The sequence below is a fragment of the Sminthopsis crassicaudata genome, chromosome 6 (genome assembly GCF_048593235.1).
Source record: "Sminthopsis crassicaudata isolate SCR6 chromosome 6, ASM4859323v1, whole genome shotgun sequence".
Classification (NCBI taxonomy): Eukaryota; Metazoa; Chordata; class Mammalia; order Dasyuromorphia; family Dasyuridae; genus Sminthopsis; species Sminthopsis crassicaudata.
This window is the reverse complement of record NC_133622.1, coordinates 172,717,533-172,741,810: the sequence shown is the minus strand read 5'-3', so window position 1 is coordinate 172,741,810 and position 24,278 is coordinate 172,717,533. Positions and strand designations below refer to the sequence as shown.

General features: G+C 37.0%; 1 protein-coding gene across 5 annotated transcripts in view; it reads left to right on the top strand.

The window, feature by feature from the left end:
• AFG2A (AFG2 AAA ATPase homolog A) overlaps positions 1-24,278 on the top strand; it is a 240,830-nt gene that overhangs the window by 37,935 nt on the left and 178,617 nt on the right. For all 5 annotated transcript variants that reach the window (XM_074273696.1, XM_074273698.1, XM_074273697.1 and 2 more), the window contains exons 11-13: positions 2,838-3,047; positions 13,933-13,986; positions 15,673-15,752. In XM_074273696.1, coding sequence (XP_074129797.1) covers positions 2,838-3,047; positions 13,933-13,986; positions 15,673-15,752 — 344 coding nt within the window. The remainder of the gene's footprint in view (positions 1-2,837; positions 3,048-13,932; positions 13,987-15,672; positions 15,753-24,278) is intronic.

Here is a 24,278-nt window from a genome sequence, read left to right as displayed (position 1 = left end):
AACATACTTAATTCTATCTTGCTGTTTGGCAAAACTTTGGAAAAGAGCTTCATTTGACCTCGTTTCTTATATAGACCAGTGGCTGGTAAACTTGTGTTTGTATACTCCAGAAGTAAAAACAGACAGCCAAAATAAAATCGAGTACATAACCCCAATATTTGAATTTACTTATTTTTAAATCACTTGTGCTATTGTGCTATGGAATCTCTGTGCTCATGGTGAGACCTTTACTAGGTTAAAGGAACTTAGATCTAATATTGAAAGGGATCTTGGAGGCCAACTAGTTCTAACCTCGTCATTGTACAGATGAGGAAACTGAGGTGCAAACAGACTATATGACTTGTTCAGGTTATACAGCCAATCTATATTTATGGCTGGACTTGAATCCAGGTCTTATTTTAAGGGCCAGCTCCTTTTCCCCAATGCCTTGAGAGCTTACTACCTACAGTAAAGTACATAATAAATGGTTGTTGAATTGAATATGATTAAAAAAGAGAGCAGGATGATTCAAACTGGTGACGGTCTGAATTATGTGGGAATTTGAATCAAATAACATGTAGGGGAATCTATAGTTTCTCCACTGTGAAGGAGATTTGCAAGAAGGCAGGCCAACAATCCTGATTCTGCAGCCTTTTATTATTGTTGTTATTTTCGGTTTTTGCCAGTGGCTTTGGGCATCCCATTTGTTCTCTTCCCCCTGCTCCCCCTCCACTTCATCATCTCCACATCCTTTTGAAATACATCTCTGGTCTTAGGTTAAGACAAGATCAGGATATGAAATGTTCTTGGCAAGGGTTCCCACGGAACACAGGAAATAGCTACCCAGGATCTCTGTTTCATCATGTCTCAGGAAGGTTCTGTCGGCTTTCAGACGGCACAGACAAGCAGCCTGTCTGGGGGACCCTTTGTTTGCCAAGCTTACTTACGTGCCAACATAGCCAGCGCCTGAGCAGTGCAATCAGCCACTCCCCCCTTCTGCAGGAGATGGGCTGGAGAGACTTGTAAAACTTGGGGAAACTTAAATCATAGGGCTCTGGAAAGGATCTCAGACCTGGAGGGGGCCCAATCTTTTGTTTTTACAAATGAGGAAACTGAGGTCCAGAATGGGGAAAACTTTTGTTAGGTATACTAGAGCATCATATTTAAAATAGGCTTCTGTTAAGTTTTTATTTTTTTTTAAGCAAAGTATTATTTTGTAATGTTTTTGTTTAGTCTAGCTTTCTCTCATATCTGACACAGGATGGTCTCTCTTTTGTATATTCTTAATTCCATATTAAATCTGCAAGTCTGCAAGTCTTTAATTAACTGTGCTCATGTATCAGCCAGCCCAAGAAATGCTTTCAGATTTTTTTCTTGTACTTTCTTTTAGTACATCAAGATAAAGGTGGGAGAGTAGTAGAGGGATGAGGAACATGGCAGAATTGGCACAATTTCTCCAACTCTTAGTAGATAACTGAATGTATTCCTTTGCTTTAAAGTCATCAGCTGATGGAAATAAGACTCTGAGAATAAGATTCTGAACCCACTTTCCTGGGTGAAGCCCTCCTAGAATAAGGAATTAGTACAAGGAAGTTGTTTAAGAAAGCAAGGTCCAAGGTGACAAGAAGTTTGCTTGTTATGGAATAGTAATTTCAGAGAAAGATAAGACTTTCATGGAATATCACCTCTCTCAGTTGACCATTGTGCTTGCTGGTGGCTAGGAAAGATACCATATAGCCCTCCTTTCTCTGACTTAACCGGCTATTCCTCCACTAGCTGCTCTAGAGCAGAAGCAATTGTAGTAGCAGATTGAAAGCAGAACCCAGACCCAGATTCTGTTCCTCACCACCTACAACAGCCATTAGAGACTGAGTTTCATTGATATTATTGTATCTACAGCTTTTCCATTGTGTTGGAGGGCCAAAGTCCTGATACTGTAGTCTTTTATTGTTATTATTTTTGGTTTTTGCTGGGGACTATGGGCATCCCGTTTATCACCTACTGTTATTCCAACGTTATCTCTTGTTTCTTTTCCTTTCTCTGTATCAATTCATCACTGGCCATTTTGGGAAAAAACTTTATCTCTAACCTTCACATCTCATTCTCTTATTTCTATCCTCTTCAACCACATCCCACACCATCTCCTACCTCTTTCACTGTGCCATTTGGGATTCCTGTTTCCTAAGGAACACTGTTCCCTTTATTCTGAATTTCTTTCTCTCTCACTCTGTCTACTTTTTGAGAGCAAGAATTGGGAAGGAAATGAGCCTGAGCTAATGAGAACATGAATTCATTGAAAAAGGAGGTAAACATCCCAGAGATTGATAGTTAATGGCCACCAGAATCTGGATTGGCTGATAAATATGGATAGGGGAACCTTAAAGGTGGAGAGGGTGTTGAGTGATGGTGTAGGGTAGAGGGAGGCAAGAGGAACAAGGAGTTTTCAGATGGTGACTTGGGAGGTTTGAGAATGCAGCCAGTATTGGAAAGGAGAGCCAGGGATATAATGTCATCCTTAGGAGTCAGGTCTTCAGTTGGAGGTGGGACATGCAAGGCCATTTACAATGAAACTTTGGTAGTTTTACTGTGGGCGTCTTAGGAGGCACCGTTGGAAGGGCAGCCCGATCTGGAAGAGGACATGGATAGGGTAGGGCTCAGGTGAATGGGGGGGTGGTGGATGAGAGAGGAGACACTTATGGAAGCCGAAAACCATTTTGATATATAAAAATTTCCTCAAAGCCTTGTGTCCCTCTTCTCTTTTCTTTTATTTTGAAAACAGTTGGTGGGTATATTTTTCTTTATCCAACCCTCTATTTGTCCTGGCATTGCTGACATGGAGCAAATGGTTTGCATTGTAGGTATCCTTGTCGGACATTGGAGGACTGGAAGACATCAAACTCAAATTGAAACAAGCTGTGGAATGGCCTTTGAAGTATCCAGAGGCCTTTGCCCGGATGGGGATTCAGCCGCCCACAGGAATCCTTCTCTATGGGCCTCCTGGATGCTCAAAAACAATGATAGCCAAGGCCCTGGCCAATGAAAGTGGACTTAACTTCTTAGCTGTGAAGGTAAGTTTCTTTTTTATGGCTAACTTCTCCCTCCTAGTCCATCCTAATGGAAGGATTATAAAGGAGAGGAAGGGAAGAGAGAGAAAGAGAGAAGGAGAAGGGGAGGGAAAGAGGGAAGAGAGAAGGAGAAAGAGAGAAGGAAGACAAAGGAAAAAAGGGAGAGAAAAATCAGAAAAGGGGAGGAAGAGAGAGAAGAGGAAGGGGAAGAAGAGGGATGATGAGAAGTAGGGAAAAGGAGAGAGAAATAAAGAGAGAAAGTCAAACAGAATGACAGAGAGAAGGAGAGAGAAAGAGAGACAGAGAGAAACAGAGATAGAGATAGAGAGAGAAAGAGATAGACCGAGAGACAGACAGAGAGAGATAGAGAGTGAGCAGTTTAGTTTCTGAGTGGCAGAAAATCTTTGTTCAATCTCCTGGGTTCAGCCTTTCTAAAGCATAAGTCTGAGACAGAGGCGCCTCCAGAAAGGTGTCTCCTTCATTTCCGAATGCATGAGAAGGCCTTGGTTGGATGCCAGTTTCAGGCAGTTTGAGTCTGGATTCCTTCCCTCTGAACCACAAAACATATTCCCATCACTCCACAAGGAACATGAGGCCAGCCTCCCCAGACCTCTCCATAACTTCATAGAAATGTGAACCTTTTTTTTTTTTTTTTTTTCTAAAGCTAATTTGTACTCAATGAAATTGAAGAATCAGATCAATTTTGAAAATTATCTCTAGATGTTGTTTTGATATTGATTCCAGGGACTTTTTTGTGGGACAAGAAGAGTTTTTTGTCTCATGATATGTAATTCTCTGGTTTTTAAATGCACACCTTGTTTTCTAGAATTTACCAGTACTTTTCATTACTAATCCTTTTAAAGACTGATGTTTTAGTATATTTAAAGGTCATTGCTCTTGAAGAAGGCTAGGAACTAGTCCTGTGACTTCATTTGTAAAGTGACCTCCCAGTGGAAAAATCTCCCTTCACCAAAGCCAAAAGCAAAGAAGTACCCAGAACATGGAGAGTTTATATAGTTATTCAGAATCTCATAGACATTTTGTGTCAAACGCAAGATTTGAACTCAAGTCATCCTAGGTCTGTGGTTCATGGTCCTAGATCCAAATTTCTATCCTTTTGTCACAGTTGCCTCTTGAAAAGTACTTATATTCAGTTTCTTCCTCTGATGCTTAGTTCTTACATGATCTTGGACAAGTCATTGGGTGATTTGATGGGCCTTTCCTCTGATGGTTGTGCACAAATTATCCCATCTCTGCCTTATTTGTACATAGTTGTGTGATTGTTGTCTTCACCACTAAACTGTGAGCTCCTTGGAGGCAGAGACCATCTTTTGTCTTTCTTTGTAATCTCAGCATTTAGCATGGTTCTTGTTGCATAGTAAAAGCTTAATAAAGCTTGTTAATTGGCTGATTTAGCTGAACTTGCATTTTTAAAATGAGGAGTAGGACTGAATGGCCTTTGGGGTCCTTTCCTGCTATCTCAAGTCAGGGGTCTCCAGTGCCATCATCAGAACCAACCCTTGATGTCTCATATACCTTGGGTCTTTAGCTCAGAACATCTTAGAGATAGCTGTATGTACCTCATGGCTACTATGAACCATTTAGTAAGTGCTTTCTCTGTCCAGGGTACTGGGCTATGGATTGGAGTTCTATGGTTTAGAGCACAGGTTCTCAAACTACGGCCCGCAAGCCCGATGTGGCCCACTGAGGACGTTTATGCGGCCCGCTGGGTTATGGCAAATGGGCAGAGGGGCGGAGAGAGAGTGTGAGCTTTTGTGTTTACTATAGTCCGGCCCCCCAGCAGTCTGAGGGACAGTGAACTGGCCCCTATTTAAAAAGTTTGAGGACCATTGGTTTAGATGAAGTACAGACCTTGTATTGAGGTAGTTTGTAGTTAGTTGGGGAATAAGGAACTCTGACATATCACTTTATAAAAATATAATAATAGGTGACTTTTGCCTAGCTTTGCAAATTTAATAAAGAATCCAGCCTATGTGACCATATTTGATGCTTACAGCCTCCGTCTGAGGTGGAGGTGCTGTGGTTTTCACATGAAAAAACAAAAACTTAGCTCAGGTGTTTTATCTGTAGTCACACAGTGAAGTATCTGCAGCAGAATTGGGATCCAAGTCCTCCTTATCACAAGTCCATTGTTCCAAGGCCTCTGCTGCTCCAAAAATAGAATATTGAGGGCCATGGGCCTTAAGAATTTTTTAAAAACAGAGTGTTGAGAGCACCAGCCCTGAAGTCAGGAAGACCTGAGTTCAAATCTGGCCTGAGACACAACACTTCCTAGCTGTGTGACCCTGGACAAGTCACTTAATCCCAATTGCTTCAGCAAAATAATTGTGTGTGTGTGTGTGTGTGTGTGTGTGTGTGTGTGTGTGTGTGTGTGTGTGTATGTATATAAAAGCAAGTAAGCAAGCAAATAAATAAATAAAGCCAGTGTGTTGGGGAGCTCCAAGAGGTGGGGTGGGGGTGAGAGGGTCAAGATTTTGGCATGTATCATGGAGGAAGCAGGATTGAATTGACTTTCTAGACTTAGGTTAGACTGGGGCTCTGTTTCTACCCACGTATTTGGGGAAAGTCTGCGGCTTTATGTTGGGTCTATTCAGTCTTTCCCCCTTATTTTTACCTCTATCTCTATTCTATGTTTATCTCTCTATCTTTATATCTATTTTTCTATCTCTAAATCTGTCCACCTATATCTTTCTGTCTGTCTTTTAACTGTCTATCATGTTCACTAACACTGGGTCACCTCCATTTTGAGCAGCTCTGACCAAGGATGATGTCTGTCTTCAGTTGCTTACATTGCTATTGTTTTTAAGCTGCTGGAGATCCAGACATGGTCAGTTCAAACTCTTTTGGTTGAGAATACCAAGGAAAGCCATAGAAGTTTTCTGCCATCCTCCCTACATGATGATTCAGTTTTCCCTGTTTTTGTCAAAGGGTAGCATCATCCTTCTAGTCTCCCAGGTTCAAAATGTTAGCTTTATCTTAGTCTTATATGACTAACTGGATATGAAATCTCCCTATAATTTAATTTATTTTTCCTTCAAATACTTAAATACTGTGCCATCTGTTGTATGATAAATATGCTGATATCCATGTATATGTACATATCCACATACAAATTCATATATACATATGCATATTTATACACAGAATTATAACTTTCACTTATCTCAGTCAAACTGTAGTCTTATTAACAATATAGCAAATGAAAAAAATACATTTAAGTATTTCACTGGTACATAAATAATGAGAAACCTCATATTGAGAATTATCTCAAATCGTCAGCTGTAACTGCTGATAACTCTATGGATTATGGCTCCATAAGCCTGCTATTCAGTTCACTTTGAGTATAACTTGAAAGTTAGCTCAGGGAAAAAAAAAAAAAAAAAAAAAAAAAAAAGGCTCTTAGGTCTTTCCCTCAGTATCTCTCACTATGAAAAATTAAGTGAATTCTCTAGATGGGAAACCATCTCTACTCAAGATTCCCTCTTAAAGATATAGTATTAAGGATTTGCATGGGAGGCCTATTGCGTGAGTATTAATGGGTGTTGTACAACACTTTTGTCAAAGGCCTTTTCTTAATCTATTGATATAATCATGTGGTTTGGAGTGTTTTTGTTTTAATATCATTAACTCTGTTAATTGTTTTCCTAACACTGAGTCATCTTATATCCCTGATGTAAATCTAACTTGGTCATAGTAAATGATTGTTTGGACACATTGCTCTGCTCCTCTTCCCCCATGTGGATGTGTTTTGCTACAGGTTGTTACACTTGACAGTTGCTGAAATTTCGTTTGTCATCTGGGTCACTTACGTCAGAATATTTTTCACTGGTCGTTTCCTCTCTCTTTCCTCCCTTGCTTTTGGCTTGAGCCACTAAAGGGGATTAGCGCATTTCAGATGGCAAGAACTCTCCCGGAGTTCTGGAGGAAGGCTGGACTGGCCTCTGGCCAGGGTTTTCACCAGGTCTCCTGTTAGCCAGATTAGGAAGCACTGGGATGAAACGAGCTCAGTACATTCTTGGCTTCTTGAGAAAGGCTTGGTTCACTTTTGTATACTGGTTTTGTAGAGAAACTGAGCTGCATATGTTTGAAATACAAAAAGCTTTCTTACTTTTTTGATATGTCCCAATTCTAAAAAGTTAGCACTTCTCTGAAGATAGCCTTTTATTCATCCGTAATGTCAAGTCATGTGCTCTGTCTGTTTCAAGCTTTTTTTTCCTCATGATAAATCAGTCTGATCACCTCATTTTGTTATTTATTGTTTTATTTTGTTTTATTTATGACCTTTGTTCTTATATCACTGTCATTGCCTATGACATTTTCCTCCAGAATGTGCCCTCTGTTGTGACAAAGAAAAACATTTAAGTAACAACAGTCAACACTAGTATAATATATCACCATCATCATTATATTAATAATACTAATTTATATAGTACTTTAAGATTTACAGAGCTTTTTCCAAACAATGTCATAATCAATATTTATTGGCCAAAATGGAAAAGTAAATTTTGAATAATATAGATTCAAAAAAAATTAGAAAACTATCATCAATTTTATTATACCTATTATTATCCCTGTTTTATAGGTAAGAAAATTAAGGCAGACAAGGCAAATAGCTTGTCTAGGCTCCCAAAACTAGGAAGTGTCTGAAATAAGATTTGAACTGAAGTTTTCCAGACTCCTGGTCTGATATTCTATTTACTGTGATACCTGTCTGCTCACCCTGACAACATATGTATATATGTTGTCTGTGACAATCTAGCCAAGGCAGCTAGTGGTTAGAACTCTAGATTTGGAATCAAAAAGACTTGAGATTCAGATCCTAACTTAGACATTTAGTAGGTATGTAATTGTGGATAAGTCACTTAGCTTCAGTTTCCCCCTCTGTAAAATGGTTATAATAATAATTCTTATTTTGTAGAGTTTTTGAAGATCAAATGCAACATGTTATATAAAGGGATTTGCAGATTTTAAAGCACAATATACTGCTACTATTACTGCTTATTGTTATTGCTGTATCCTAGCAGCCTCTTTCTCTTCTGCCTGAGAGATAGAACATAAAATTTTTTTTAAAATCTCTTTTCCCACTTTTGTTGATTTTTTAAAATTGACTCAAAGTTTAACTTCCTTTTAGTGACTCTTATTTATATTGTTTTCATTATTGTATATATTATTCTCTTGTTCTTATTTTTTAATAGTTCAGGAAGATTTTTTTTTCAGAACTCCTTTTATTTGTCATTTCTTTCTGTACAATAATATCCCACTAAAATCATATACTACATTCTCTAGTTGATGGGGCATCCATTGGTTTCAAATTCTTTGCTACCTCAAAGAATGTTTCTATGAATACTTTGATATAAATTGAACTATTATCCCCAAGAATTCAATTTTTCTTATCTTTGAACTCTTTCAAGTAAATACCTGATAGTGCCCCTTCCACATTTTACACAGTAGGCAATCGAAACCCAGAGAGTGGAAATCATTATGCCCAAAGTCACAGGGGTCGTGAGCAGGTCTGAGATCTGAATCATTTGACTCCAAATATAACATTCCTTTATATTTTCATTTTCTCCACTTGATATGGACTTTTGATTTCAGGTAATTGAAGCAATGTGGCATTATAAATAGACTTGTGGTCAGAAGGACTTAAGACAGATTAAGCTTTTCTATTAAGTGGAGATCATAATAGTTGTGCTTCCAATCTTGCAAGCTTCTTATGATCCTAAAATGAAATCATGTATGCAGTGTACTTTACATATTATATCTTTAAGTGATTTATAAATAAAAGCTATTATTTTTCCTGAAGATAAATTAATGTGGTCATCTTTTAAAAATGATTTTAAGGCTTTTTATTTTCAAAATATACGCATAGATAGTTGTCACCATTCACCCTTGCAACATCTTGTGTTCCAAATTTTTTTCTCTCTCCCTTCCCTCCACCCCCTCTCTTAGATGGCAGGTAATCTAATATATGTTAAACATGTGCAATGCTCCTATACATGCTTCCACACTTATCATGCTCCACAAGAAAATTAAGATCAAAAAGGGGAAAAAATGAGAAAGAAAACAAAAAGCAAGCAAACAACAATAAAAAAAGTGAAAATACTATATTATGATCTACACTTTCTGGGTACAGATGGCTCTCTATCACAATGGACATCTTTCTTTATTCAACTAGGCTAAAATGTTCTGTTTATTGAAAGTGTTCATTTGGGTCTGTGACTGAATGAATTATCAGTCCAGGTAATATTTTTATATCCAAGATTGTTTTCACATGAGTAGTCTTAGCAAACACATTGGGTTCTTACCAGCTCCAAACTAGTTCACTAGGTAGTCTTTGCAAAAATATTTGATTAGGCTTGTGTTCAACCTAGGGCTACGGTGGAATCAGGATTCAATTTTGGCACAAGACCAATATTATCTCTCCACAACTCATTACCTACATCATCTTGGACAAGTTACTTTTCCTCCTTAGCTTCCTCCTCTATTAATTGAAGGGATCAGAAGCAATGACTTCTGAAAGTCCTTTCAAATTAAAAAAATCTATTATCTAAAAATGACCCCTCTCTGTTTCATAGATCTTGGTGTCTTGCATGGGAATATTATATGCACTAGTTTTTTTTTTTATTAGATTTCATATTTTTGAATCATTAGTAATTGTGAAAAAGGAAGGATTTTACATAAGAACAATGACCAAAAAATATAATATTATTAAACAAGAGATATTAGTATTAGTATTAGCAAATAATATTAGTATGACTACTCTTGGTTTTTTCAAAATTTGCAGAAAAAAACCTCAACCATCTCCACTATTCAGTACTTTAATACTTTTTCTTCCTTTCTCAATCAAACTCCTTGGAAATAATATTGTATATGGTTATATCTTCTCACCCCCTTTCAATGACCATTGCTCTAATTGAGGGCTTCTTAGATTTTTTTCCACTCCTGACTCTATTTTGCCCAAGAAATTTTTATACAACCAGGTATATAAAATAGGAATACAAATCTAACTTTCTTAATAATAAATCATAGTTTTGCAACTCCTTCATTTAATTATGTGACCCACAATTTAGGAAGCTTTCATCTATTCAATATTCTTCCATCATCTGTGAAAGAAAAGAATGAGATATTTTATTACAAGATTTCCTAAAATCTAGGTAAGCTCTGTCCACAGCATGTGCTCCCATCTAACAATTTATTAATCTTGCCAAAATAGGAAGTGAGATTGTTAGCCATGACTTATTCTTGGTGATGCCATGCTGGCTTTTTGTAGCCATCATTCCCCTTTCTAGTTGTTCACCAGGCATTATTTTAATAATCTATTTTGGAATTCCCCTAGGAATTCAAGTAAAGTTTACAGGCCAAGAGTTTTCAAATTCTGTTGTCTTTCCTTTCTACAAAATTGGGACAAAATTTTCTAGCATGGTATATGTGGCATCTCTCCCATTTTCTATAATCTTTTAGATATTATTGGTGGAGGGGCAGCTAGGTGGCGCAGTGGATAGAGCACTACCTTGAATTCAAGAGGACCCGAGTTCAAATCTGGTCTCAGACACTTAACACTTCCTAGCTGTGTGACCCTGGGCAAGTCACTTAACCCCAGCCCGTGGGGAGGGGGGGTTATATTATTGGTGGGTTACATTACATTAATTATTACATTAATGTCTCAACTGTCAGCACCTGAGGATAGGATTCATCTGGACCAGATTGACCAAGAACAAGGAGTTGCTTTATTATTGTCTCCTTCCTTATCTTTTGTATCAATCAGTACTATCTTTAGCTATTTTTTTTTGACAATTCTATTACAAATGTCATTCATTCATAGCAGAAAGATAAGAAATAAAGATTTTTGTTTTCTCTCTCTTAAATGTCATTGGTCCATCCACTCTAGTCAGAGTTTCTATCTCTTCTTTTAATTTCCTTTCTCTCTAATATAGGTTTTAAAAACCAGCTTTTTACAGTTCAGCATAGATCAGTCCAAGTTGTTCTGGTAATGAGAGAATTTGAAATTTATTTCTAAAACAAATGGGGACTATCTAAGAGAGATTTTCTTGGCCTGCCTCTATTGCTAGGATTATCACATTGTGACAATGAGGAAAAATTAGTGGAACCATCTTGGAAGCTTAGGAAGGAAAGGTTCATGTAGGCTGGGATTTGGATCTGTTTCTTAGAACCTAAAGGAAGATCTTTCAGCATCTTGGATGGCTTGATGAAGAATTGGGGAAGGGGCCAAAATAGTGTAGTATTAGAATGCATGAGATCAATGGTGACCTGTAGTTCTGGAGGAAGTGGCCAGAAGTCCATTGAAATATTAAAGTCTAGTTTTTCTCTCTTCCTTTCCATTACTTCTTATAACTTTTTGCTGTTGTTCATAACCTGTTTCTAGCATAATCTTCCTATTCTACACTAACTAGTTAAAGAAAACGTGACCTAATATAATAACTGGAGAAGACTGTGTGGAAATTATGTTATAGGGCCTCATATATTTCATATGAGCATGTTAACACCTACCTATTCTCCAGGTTGATTCCCTTTTTCTCACCTGCTCTCACACTGAAAAGTCTAGTTTTCAGGGTAGGACTACTACCTTGTGTTAAACTCAAATTCTCTCAGGATCCTACTGGAGGAATGTAGTTCCCTACTTGTGACTTTAGCTCTTGAATCCAATTAGATTCATTTCCACTAATGCAAATTAAACATAGTAACACATATCTTAACCATAATTATTTACTTACAACAAAGGAAAGGAACTCACAATTGCATTATATGTATTACTATATTAAAACAAATGCAGTGAAAATAAGTACATTATGATCCACACATAAATTTGTGTTATATTTTCTAGTAGGGCACTCAATATCCCTGGAGAGTGAACTTCCTAAAGCCCACGAGGGAGAAAAATTTGTAGACCCAAGGTAGTTTAAAACTCTGGACTAGAAGCTTTGACACACAAAACTACTTTTTTGTTGTTTTTTTATCCTCACACATCTCCAGCTTTATTCCGAACTGATATTCACTTATAAATTCACTCAAATTACAGTCACTTTTAAGGGGATATGGAGAAAGTGTTATGTCTTAATTTTTAGAGCAGCCAAATTGCTACAAAGCTCATCAAGCTGGCTTTCTCTGAATAATATAAGCTAGCCCAGCTTGGTATGACCAGGGTGCTGTATTGTCCAGTTCAATTACAATAAATAGAGCTTCATGCACAATAGCTTAGGTTGACTTCCAAGCTCTTCAGTCACCATGGTTGGGAATCATCCCTTTAAAGCTTAGCATCTCTTCCTATTTAGTAGCTGCACAACTTGTTCTCTGTCTTTTTGTGGTATTCTCAAGCCAGAGGGAACAACAGAAATTACCAGTCCCTTGTAAGTACTCCCAGGGACAGCTGAAGGGCTATTGGAACTATCAGGCCCAGTCCTCTGTGGTTGTTGCTTCCCATGTAGCTGAAGCTTTCTGTTAGCTCACTGTTTTAGCATCTTTCCGTCCCAATAAAGCTGATTTTGATCTTCTCCTATTTTCTTATCCTTCCCTTTTCTGCCCCAGCTGTTTATCCTTTTTAGTGGCTTACATCGAAGCCTCTTAGAGCTCAGCCATTAATTATTTTTTTCACTTCAACAACCACATTTTTCTTATTATATCAATGGTCTCTTAAAAACTACACTCCAGTTCCAAATAATTGTGTTTCTCATTTTTTTGTTTTACTTTCTTATTTCTTAAAACTGTTATATGCAAATGAACTAAAAGACCTTGAGATCTTGGGGCTCTAAAGTGCTTGAAAGGAAAACACCTTCTCATTTTGTGGCCTTGAATCTATTTCTATATACTCTTGTATCTCCAGTTTATAGAAAATAAAAGTTTTTTTCTGCCTCCTAAGCTATCAAATTGCTTTTATACAAATGAGACAACATCCTAGATATTTCACAATCTCATTTTAAACAAATGAGGTAATATTTGTAAAGCTCTTAGCATAGTGCCTGGCACCTAGGTGCTTAATAAATGCTGGTTTCCTTCCCATTCCTGTAAGTCTTTATTCCACAATACTTTTCTGTCCCAAATTGCTCAAATCCTCCTGAAAGCTCTTTCTTTATAAATGTTAGCAATTTTTTATTAAAGCAAAGTTCTTTTCCTACTTTCAGGCATCAAAATGTTCATTGGACCGAGCCAATATCTTACATCCTTTCCCATTTAATTTCACTCTTTTTTTATACAAAGGTGCTTTTCTTGCCCCTTCATACACGAAACTGCTCTGTATAAAAAGAACAGTCCCTTAAAGGGTACCATAGTTTATGAGAACTCTGTGTCCAGAGTGTAACTTTCCTTTTGAATGAGGGCCCGAGGGTCTTTCCTGGTACTAAAGGGTACGGGCTTCAGTACACCCATGTTGTAACATCTATTTTGGCTTCTGAGAGACCTCTGTGGTTTCCTTCTTGGATCCTGACGTATTTCAGAAAGTTGATGTTTCCAATTAAGTAAACTTTAGATGAATGAAGTATTTCTCTTTTCGTTGAGGTTGGGAAGAAAAGACCAGGGAATGCTTATCAAGTGCGCTTTTACCTCATACAGAGTGATGCCATAAGAACCAATATTTTTCGAGTTGTGGTTTTCAGAATTTCTTGCATTCGGGGTCAGATGCCAAAGAGATGTTTCCAGTCTTTAATCTCGTGACCATACTGTGTGTATTTAATGGGCACCAGCTTCACTGTAATATATTGAAAAATGTAGTAGTCCATGATATATACAGTGTCATTACTCTAAGGCATCCCCAAGGCCCAGTGGAAACAAAATACCAACAATTTCCCTTCATATCACAGGAAGGAAATGTTTGAACTTGTAGATCCTAACCATTTAATGCTTTCTTTTCTTGCAGGGTCCTGAATTAATGGATAAATATGTTGGTCAGTCAGAACGAGCAGTCAGAGAGGTAAATGGTGCTAATATTTGTTTGTCTCTATATTTTTTCTGATTGATCTGGACTTGTGATTTCATTCCTGTGAAAAAGAAGGAAGGAAGGAAAAGAAGGGAGAAGGAAGGAAGGAATAAGGGAATGAAAGAAAGAAGGAACAAAGAAAGGAAGGAGAAAAGGAAGGAAGGAAAGAAGGAAGGACCGGAGGGATGGAGGGACAGAGGGAAGGAAGGAAGGAAGAGAAGGAAAGAAGGAAAGATGGATTTAAAAAGTCCTTAATATGTGCTAAGCATTTTGTTAACTCATTTAATCATGGTTATTACCTTGGGAAGGTTGGGAAGTATGTGCTATTATTATCCCTATTTTACAGTTGAGGAAACTGATGTAGACAGAGCTTATGTTTCTTTTCCAGGGTCACACAACTAATATGTATCCCAAGGCTGGACTTGAATTTATGGGCTTCCCAACTCCAAGCTTAGTATGCTATCCCATGGGCCACTTAGTTGGCTCTTTTTATTTGCTTTGGCCATCGATCATGTTTCTATCAATCCTTTTTGAATTGACATCAATGGCCCTGCTCTCTTTGCCCACAAATGGTGTCCTGAATTTCCCCTAAGCAGATCTGGTTTTACTTTGGACCTTTGTCCCTTCATTTTGGGTCTATTTCTTTCTTTCTTTCTTTTTTTTTTTTTCTGTGTGTGTGTGTGTGTGTGTGTGTGTGTGTGTGTGTGTGTGTGTGTATGTGTGGTTATCCTTTCAGTCCTTGATTTGACTTGCCATTGACCATGGCTGTGTTTTTCATTGCTGCTATATTGCACACCTTGGAAGTCATGTGCATTTTTTATTGTTGGGTGTGCAATTTTTATATATTTAGATACCTCATTTTGGTAGATCCCAGTCTCTTTCTATTTTTCTAAGTATTCTGAATGGAAACATTTTGTGGCTTTTTTTTTTTTTTTTTGTCTAAAATAACTCCTAATTAGAATGGCATGAGACAAGTGGACCTCTTTGATAGCCACACAATAATCCTAGAGGAAATTCTGAAGCACATGGGGTAAAGCATGGTGGAGAATTCAGGGAAGTTATTGTCAAAGTCATAGACAGGTTGCTGATTACATTAATTTCAAAAAGTTCATTAGATTCCTTACATTCATTATAATGTAAACTTAAAGGTCTTAGTCTGTTTTTCTTTCTGTTTTTATATTCCTAGTCCCTTGTACATAGTTGAGATTTAGTCATTCATAGATTTGAATGGGGAATAAATCTCTGAGTTCAAGCATCTGCCTTGGCTTTAAATATTAAAGTCATACTGTGGAGTATATGGTGGTAGAGTAGAAAGAGGAATCAAAATATCTGGGTTCAAATTCCAGCTCCGAGACTATCTCAGTAATTTGGGGCAAATCACATTTTCATTCCTTGACCTGACTTTCCTTCTTTATAAAGTGAGGGCTAGATGAGCTATGAAATTCTATGTCCACAGCAGCCTAAATACTAATTTCACTTCCTGACTACAACAAAAGGCTACTTATGACTTTAGTTTCCATGCTAAAAGCTAGGTCCAGCAAGCATTTATTAATCTCCTACTGTATGGTAGGCACTGTGTGTATGTGGGGGGGAGGTTTGAGTTTCAGGGTGGTGAATGGAGGAATGTGACTGTCAGAGATTCTGGCTTAATGTTTGAGCTCACTGGAATATCTGTTCTAGATCTTCAAGAAAGCTCGAGCTGTGGCGCCATCAATTCTTTTCTTTGATGAGCTTGATGCCTTAGCCGTGGAAAGGGGCAGGTAAGAAATGCTACTGTTGGGTCTTCTCATGGTTCTCTTTTTGTAACCTGTGTTTCAAGATGGTGGTGCATTAAATGAAACTGTGCAAGGAGGAGCCCTCATGGAATGCTCAGACTGGGGACATAGCGGTTAGACATGAAAAATAAAATTATAAGGGAAATAAGAGCTAGGAAAAGGAAAAAAGTGGAAGGAGAACCCTGAAAAATAACATGGACTAAAACATCTTAGCAGTAGCTTCCTGAGATAATAAGAAATGTTAGAATGAAATAAGATTTAAAAAACTGATTGGTAAGTAGGTTGAAGAAAATTAAGAATTATTAGACTCCTTCAAAACCATTGTTGAAGTAGGGAAGGAACCCCAAAGGTTGGGGTCATAGACTGGGCCATAGTATCTCCAAAAAATTTGCAGGTTTGAACCTGTTTTCAAGTCAAGGGGTCAGAGTTTATTGTAATTGTGATGTAGTTGAAGCCATCTAAATTCTGAGAGAATTTAGCAAAGAAACAGAAGCAAAGATTACATGGATGTAATATTTGAAGAAATCTTGAAAGAAAACTCTTTTGAACTATTTGAAACAGAGAGCAAAATGAAAATAATCACTCCAGGAAAAAAAAACCCAATTTGGAAATACCCAGGAATATTGTTTCCAAAATTATAGTTTTCAAGTTAAAGGGAAAAAAAAAAATTACTGTAAGCAATAATGCAAGAATTCAAGAAACTAGAAGTCCTAGTCAGGATAAGCTTATACTACAGCTATCATAAATAGGGAAAATCTTGAAAAACAACATTCTAAATGGGAGGATTGGTAGAGCAGGTACCGCTCAAATGAGATCAAATGAGGTGGTATGTATAAAATGCTTAAGTGCACTTTACATATATACTTATATACACATATACATATACTTAGCATAGTGTCTGGCACATAGTAGGTACTACATAAATGATTATTCCCTTCTCCTATTTTTTTCCAGAAATATTTTAAAAATGGCAATAGATGTGATCTTGGTACTTCTAAGAAAATGGCATTCCTTTTTCAAGATATTCTTGGGTTTTTTGAAGGCTCAGACTTAGGTGCTCCTTCTTAAGTGAAACCTAATCTAGCTATAGTATCTCTTTCCTCAGAAATTATTTTGTTTATTTTTTTTTTATCATATTTTGTTTATTTGTTTATTTTCCCCCAAGTACAAGGCAAATTCCTGGAGGCATTCTTGGATAGAATTTTCTGTATATAAATATCTGATTAAGAAGCACTTTTCCCTAAGAAAAAGAAGCAGAAACTACCTACTTGAAATTCATTCTTTAAAATTCTCTTGTTGTTGTTCAGTTTCTTTATGACCTCCTTTGAGGTTTTCTTGGCAAAGATTGTGGAGTGGTTGGCCGTTTCCTTCCCCAGCTCATTTTACAGATGAGGAAACTGAGGCAAGCAGGGTTAAGTGACTTGCCCAGGACACATAGCTAATGTGTCGGAGGTCATATTTGAACTAAGGTTTTCCTGACTTTAGGCTCAGGGCTCTATCCACCATGTCAGCTAGCTTGCCTATAGCTAGGATTCTCCAAATTTTTTTGAATTACTAAAGGGTATTTTAAGGAAGGAAATGGCTCAACTTAACCTCACAGATCAGGAAAAAGAAATCACCCACCAGACTTTGCTTGTTCGAGAAGTGAATATGGACCCCTGTCTTCCTGATCCATTGGAGACAGTTGTTTTTAGAACCTGAAAAAGAGCAAATATGAACCAGATGTGAGAAAAATGCATACAGCAGAACTGTCATATGAAGCATCTAACTTTAAACATTATGGGAAAATCAACAAGGCTCTTGTTAGAAATAGGACCTGGTTTGCACTATAGACAAATGCATCCAAGAAGCTGACCATCTGCAGTCCTTTGAGACCAATTTCCTGTGTTCATACTAATCATGCTAAAACATTCAAGTGGACACTTGTTTATGTGATTTGTCCTTTTCCCTTTGTGACTTATTCAAGGTGAGTGCAAAACTTTCCAGATGACTTTCCATGATTTTAGTCTCTCTTGTCTATTTCTTTTAATGACAGCATTTCTAGAGATGCTTTTCCTCTTACTAATTGATAGCTCTGCAAAGGGGAGAGATATAAGCGGATGATTTGGTCTCATCTCATGTACTATGAGTCTTAAGTAGGGACTTGTAGAAATTTCAGGGGTGTATGTGTGTGTCGTGGTGTGTGTGTGTGTGTGTGTGTGTGTGTGTGGATGTGTGATCTAAGAAGAAGGGGTAAGGTAATGCAGCTCATAGACTGCTAGTTCCAGAAGATTTAAAGTTAAATTTAACTCCTATTCTTATTAGCTATATGACCCTAAACATGTCACTTAACCCTATTTGCCTCAGTTTTTTCATCTATAAAATGAGCTAGAGAAGGAAATGGCAAACCACTCTAGTATCTTTGCTGAAAAAAACCTCCAAATGAGGTCACAAAAAATTGGACATGACTGAAAATGATTGAACAACAACAACAACACAAACTACAGTCAGACCCAAATCCCAGACATAACTGTTGCCACAATCATCCAGACATATTTTTTTTAGAAATTTGATTTAATTTAAATTTTCTTAAAAACTTAAAAGGTCTTTTAGTAGATGTCATTATCCTTGTTACTCATGGAATAAAAAGTTTTCAAAATACAGAACTTTCTAGTTAAGAGAATGAAAATCATGTGGGAAGATGAAGTACATATTATCCTTCTTGTCCTAGCTACTATCAGACCCATCCTGGAGATGCTTTCTTTGAGCAAACAGAGGATATGCTTACAGCCTAATTTTTTTGTTCAATTAAAAGAAAATCATCTTTTGTCTTCAGTACAATGATCCATGGAACCTCAAATGTAAAAGAATAGTCATTTGTCTCCAGACAGTGTAGAGATCACTGGTAATTTTGAAGAGAGAAGTTTCACTTGAATGATGAAGTCATATTTCAGAGGGTTTTGATTTGGAGAGTAGAAGTAAGGACTAGGAGGTAGTAGGCAAGTGGTAGGAATAAGTAGCTTTCTAATGAAGGGTTACCTGTGAAGAGGAAGAGAGCTGTGGGCCAATATCTACTGGGACTGATTGGATCAAATGAGGGTTTTTAAAGATAGAGGAAAAGACAAGGGCACCTATTTAGGCAGCTAAGGAGTCATTAGGTAGGAAGACATTGAAGACTAAGAGAGAGATTAGGGATTGTGATTATGAGCAATCAGTTGGAGAAGACAGGAGGAAATGAGTTTTAAGGATTTATGTAGAGGGGTTTGCCTTGGAATAAGGGCCACTTCTTTATGTAATGGCCTCATTTTTTTTTAAGCTAAAAGTGAGGAAAGATCCTTAGCTGAGAGGAAGATGGAAGAGGAATGCTATGAGAGGTATATAGAGGGATGAAATGTTGAGTAGGGTAAAAGAACTGCCTTGCTGCAGTGAGGACTTGGGTGAGACTGTGCAACAAATTGCAGTGGATCTAGTAAGTAGAGTTTCATGATCTTGTTCATGTTGATGTAGCTTTTAAGAATAGGAGTGAATGAAGCCATAAGAGTGAATTCAAGGCTGGGGCTTGGCAAAGCATGATTGGCAGTAAGACAAAAGGTTAAGAAATTCAAATATATAGGAAAGAGTTTACTAAGGGTCAAGGGGAGGAGAGTGTTGCCAGTCTGGAGGTCATGGGAAAAGACCCGAGGGATGGAAGGATTGGAAGTCATGATGTAGATGAAGACGATTGAGAGTTGTATGCCAGAGGGGAAGATGGAATGATAAAAAATTAATGATGGCAAGATGAAGGGTGTGACTGTCTCTGTTCTAGCTGGAATGGAGGAGTAGGTCATGGGAATTGAGAAGATTGAGGAAGTGAGTATCAACATGTATGTTGAACTCTCTCCCTTAGTATGAAGGTAGGAGTTAGAAAGGAGAATAGGACTAGAAGCCAAGTGATTGAGCAAAGAAGGAGAAAATCAAAGGAATTAGTAAAGATGATGGTCACTAGAATCTGAATTAAGCTACAAATTTATATTGTTTGATAGGTCGTTCTCAAGAAAAAAAATTCTCTAAAAGTCCCATGAAAAAAAATGCCCCAAATTATTACAATTAGAAGAATGCAAATTTAAATGATCCCAAGAATCTGTTTCCTCACCCATCAAATTGGCAAAGATGACAAAATAAGAAAATGATAAATGTTGAAGGGATTATGGGTAAACAGACACATTAATGCCCTTTTAGATGATCTGCAAATGGATATCACCATTGTGGAAAGCAGTTTGGAATTGTACACAAAACATTGCTAACCAGTGTTTGCCCTTTGATCCAGATACATCATTGCTAGGCTGAAACCCAAAAGAGATCAAAGAAATGGGAAAAGGCCCTATATGAACAAACATTTATATCAGCTCTTTTTGTGGTGGCCAGAAAACCCTGGAAACTAAAGGGATAGCAGTCAATTGAAGAATGATTTGTTAGTTGTGGTAAGTGAATATGATAGAATAACTCTTGTGCTGCAAGAAATGAGGAAAGAGATGACTTCAGAAAGACGTGGAAAGTCTTAGATGATCTGATAAAGAATGAAATGAGCAGAAACAGGAGGACAATTTATACTGTAACATTAACATTATAAAAGTGAACAACTTTGAAGACTTATAAACTGATGTAGAATGAAATGAGCAGAACCAGGAAAACAATTTATACAGTAAGAGTGAAAATAAATAACTTGGAAACTCTAGTCAACAAAAGGACCAGTCATGATTCCAGAGGAGTGATGATGAAACATGCTTCCCACCTCCTGACAGAGTGGTGATGGATTTAGGGTGTAGAATAAGACTAACACACATATACACACTAACACACACACTTTTTTTCCCCTCTGCAACCAATGAAGGAATTTGTTTTGCTTGACTATCCATGTTTGTTACAAGCAATTTATTTTCCTTTTATCTCTTTTCCTCTCTAGTGAGGTGGGGGTTGGAAGGGAGAGAAAATAGATTTCTGTTAATTAAAAAAACAACATTTTAAAAATAGAGAGGTCGGGAGTGGTATTGCAGATGTGGAAAGTTGTGTAGTCTTTCAGATGAAGTCACTATATTGTTAGTTTTGCTTAATTATTTTACTAAGTTTTAGGAGTCCTCTTGGGGAGTGGAGGGATGATTTGGAAGTGTTTGTAATTTGAAAAGAAAATGCATTACTTGGATTTCAAAGAAGGTGAGTTTGTGAAGTGCTGATGGAAGGTATATTATGTTTTTTAAAAATATTCGTGCTGAGTTTTTCATGGTCATAACATTTTCTGGATTTCATAAGACAGTGATGAGCACCAAGGGGATTCTAAATTCCCCAGGCACTAAATGAATTTTAAATATCATGGAAAACCAGATGGATTGGGAAAACATACAAAGCAACAAAAACAACACAAAGGAAATTTCTGACTAATATTAGGCTGCTTGATGAGCCATGGGTTTCATTTTTTAAAAAAAATGCCACGTCCTCTTGAAGACTTCCAGGAAAAAAAAGATCACAACCAGATTACACCCATATGACCAGTCCTAAAATGACACTATCTCAACACTGAGGGATGTTTTTTCGGACTAATCCTGCTCCCCTTTTACAAAGGGAAGGACTTTTTCAAAGGTGACTTCTGCAAAGCACTGTAGGTTTTTGGTTCTTATACAAAACTTCATTTGTCCTACTTGCAGATGAGGCCTGAAGAAAGAGCCTGTTTAGTGGAGTTCTAAGGGATGTTTGACCAGGACTTTGTATAAATGCATCATAACTTGTCTGCCTCTGTTTAACTTCAGAAGTCTGTGCACCTTGGAGAAGGGACATAGTTTATTTTCCTGGGGACAGTGCTACTATCCCCAATGCTCTTTTAGCAAAATGTCTAATAGAATCCAGTTGAATACTTTTTATGAAAGGATTTTGAAAGTATTAAAATCATCCTGAAAATAGTAATAAGCATAGCTCTCATTTCTGCGTTGCTTGTGAATTTTCCTTGTGCTTTAGAGATACCTCATTTTAGTTTCAGAAAAAATCCTGTAGGGTAGTTGTTATTCCATTTTATAAGTGAGGAAACTGAGACATAGAAAACTTTAGTGAATTTTCTAGGGAAATAAATAATAGTAATTGACTGAATTTGAACCCCAAGTTTTAAATTCATTAATATATCTATTATTTCAATCTGCCACTAAGATAAAATATTGGCTGTTATAATCTGTAAAATTGAGTAAAATCTAGTCATTTTTTTATTTATGGAAGCTTTTATGAATTTCTTTATACAAGCAAAATTAGATTTTGAGAAATAGAGAAAACAATTTTGTCTTTTTTTTTTAATTAGCATTCCTAGGATCAAAAATTGAGAGCTGGAAAATACTTTAAAGGTTACCTAGGTGGTGCCATAATGCATAGAACTCTGGGCCGAGAGTCAGGAAGATTCTTCCTGGGTTCAAATCTAACTTGGTCCTGAGCAGTCATTTGACCCTGTGTACTTCAGTTTCGTCATCTGTAAACTGAGCTGGAGAAGGAATGGTAAACCATTCTGGTATTTTTGCCAAGAAAACCCCAAATGGGGTCACAAACACATGCTGGAAAATGATTTAACGACAACAGCAACACTTATATATCTAGAGGTGAAAGAGTCCTTTCTACTTAGATGATCTTGGCAAAGTGAATTTCACATCTTTGAGTTTCAGTTTCTTCATCTATAAAGTAAGAGATTGCAGAAATAGTTTGATCCTTTGCAATAGGAAATGCTGTTAATAATATTGAGAGAAAGAATATGTATAAATGCATTTCTGCCATTCATAGATTGACACAAACCAAGGAAAGCTGCTTCCATAAGTTCTAGGATAATTAGTAATTTTAGTAGCAGTCTCTTGATATAGCTATTTTCTGAAAACACTTTGGAATTGCTTGTCATTGATGTCTGTAAGTGGAAATAAGCTTAATGGAGCCCAACCAGAGTCTCTTCAGAGCAAGGTCTGGCCAGGGATCTTTGATAAACTCTGAAAAGTTTTAAAGTAACCATAACAATAACAATAATAACAGCAACAACAATAACGGCAAAGGAAGTGAAGTAAGAAATTGCTTTTGAATTTTGCTCTTTACTCACATTTACCTAACCTTTGGTACTGCCCTCATCATTTAAAAGCATAGGTTTTATTCATATATTTTGTATTTGTGTCATAGATTTTGCTGAAGGAAAAGGGGAAAAACTCTACTGTGAATGAACTCTCCCTTGTGAAAAAGAAAATCAAAATTATTTGATATAGTCACTTCATTTGACAATGTCATATAACTTTCTACCCTAGCAGTCTGCTCCATTTCTCAGCCCCAGGACCAAAAAATGTTCCAATATTTTTGCTTTTTTAGTCAAGAGTTTTTCTCTTAGTCATAATTGTGAAAAGTTTCACCATCTTCTTATTCTCTTGTATTTTCTTACTTTAAAAAATGGTAGTATCCTTTATATTAATGTGATGGATCAATTTTGAGCTTATTGTGACATATAAGCTGTTATGCTTTTGTGTAGCTGATAAGAGTTATATGATAAGACTTAGAGTTAGGAAGATCTGAACACAGATCTTATTTTAAACTTTTACTAGCTATGTGTCCCTAGGCAAGACATTTAACTCTTCTTGACCCATTTCTTTATCTGTAAAAGTAAAACCAATTATAACACAATGCTTTGCAGGGTTGAAATAAATGTGAGAATTAAGTATATTCCTTTTTCTCTCTCTTTTCTTCTTTTTTTAATTGCTCATTACTCTTTTATTATGGTGAACAACAACAAAAAAGGGGTGGGAGAGAGCATCTTTAGTACAGTTATGCTAAAATTGATGAGTATCCAGGTGGTTGGACCAGAGGTGAAAGGCAATGGGACACTTGAAACATATTTCAACATGGTCCAGGGACATTTCTCTCACTGCCACAGAATAGAGCAGGATTATAAAATACAGTAGGATGTACTTGAAGTTAAGGAAATCTTTTAATGTGGTTTGAGATCGCTGATGACTACCAAGTGGGGCTGTTTAATTTAAAAAGCCACTAATAACCAGTCTGGAAGGGTCTTTTGTGAAAACAAAGCAACAAATAAACATTAGAACATAATCTCAACTTCCCAGATCCATTTTTCTTGGGTTAGAGAGGAAACATCCAAATAAGACTTCATGATTTGTTAAATTTCCACCTTGGGTTATAGGCAGCTTCCTACAACAACCTCTGAGAGGGCTGTCCTACTGGCAGAACTGACTCATAGGATTAACTGAAACAATTTCTTTCAACTCTCCACATTGGTCACTTCTTATATGTCCCTGTCACTCCTAACCAGGTCCTTATTGAGCCAAACCACCCAGGAGGCATTTTGACTAATGTGGTTAAGGGGAGGGGCATTAGGAGAGAAAGGGATTGGTCTGAAATAGGAAGAAATGAAAAATTCTTGTAATTTTTTTATTTGTTTGAGAGGCAATTGGAGTTAAGTGACTTGCTCAGGGTCGCACAGTTTAGTAAATGGCAAGTGGCAAGTGTCTGAAGTCAAATTTAACTAGTCTGCCTGAC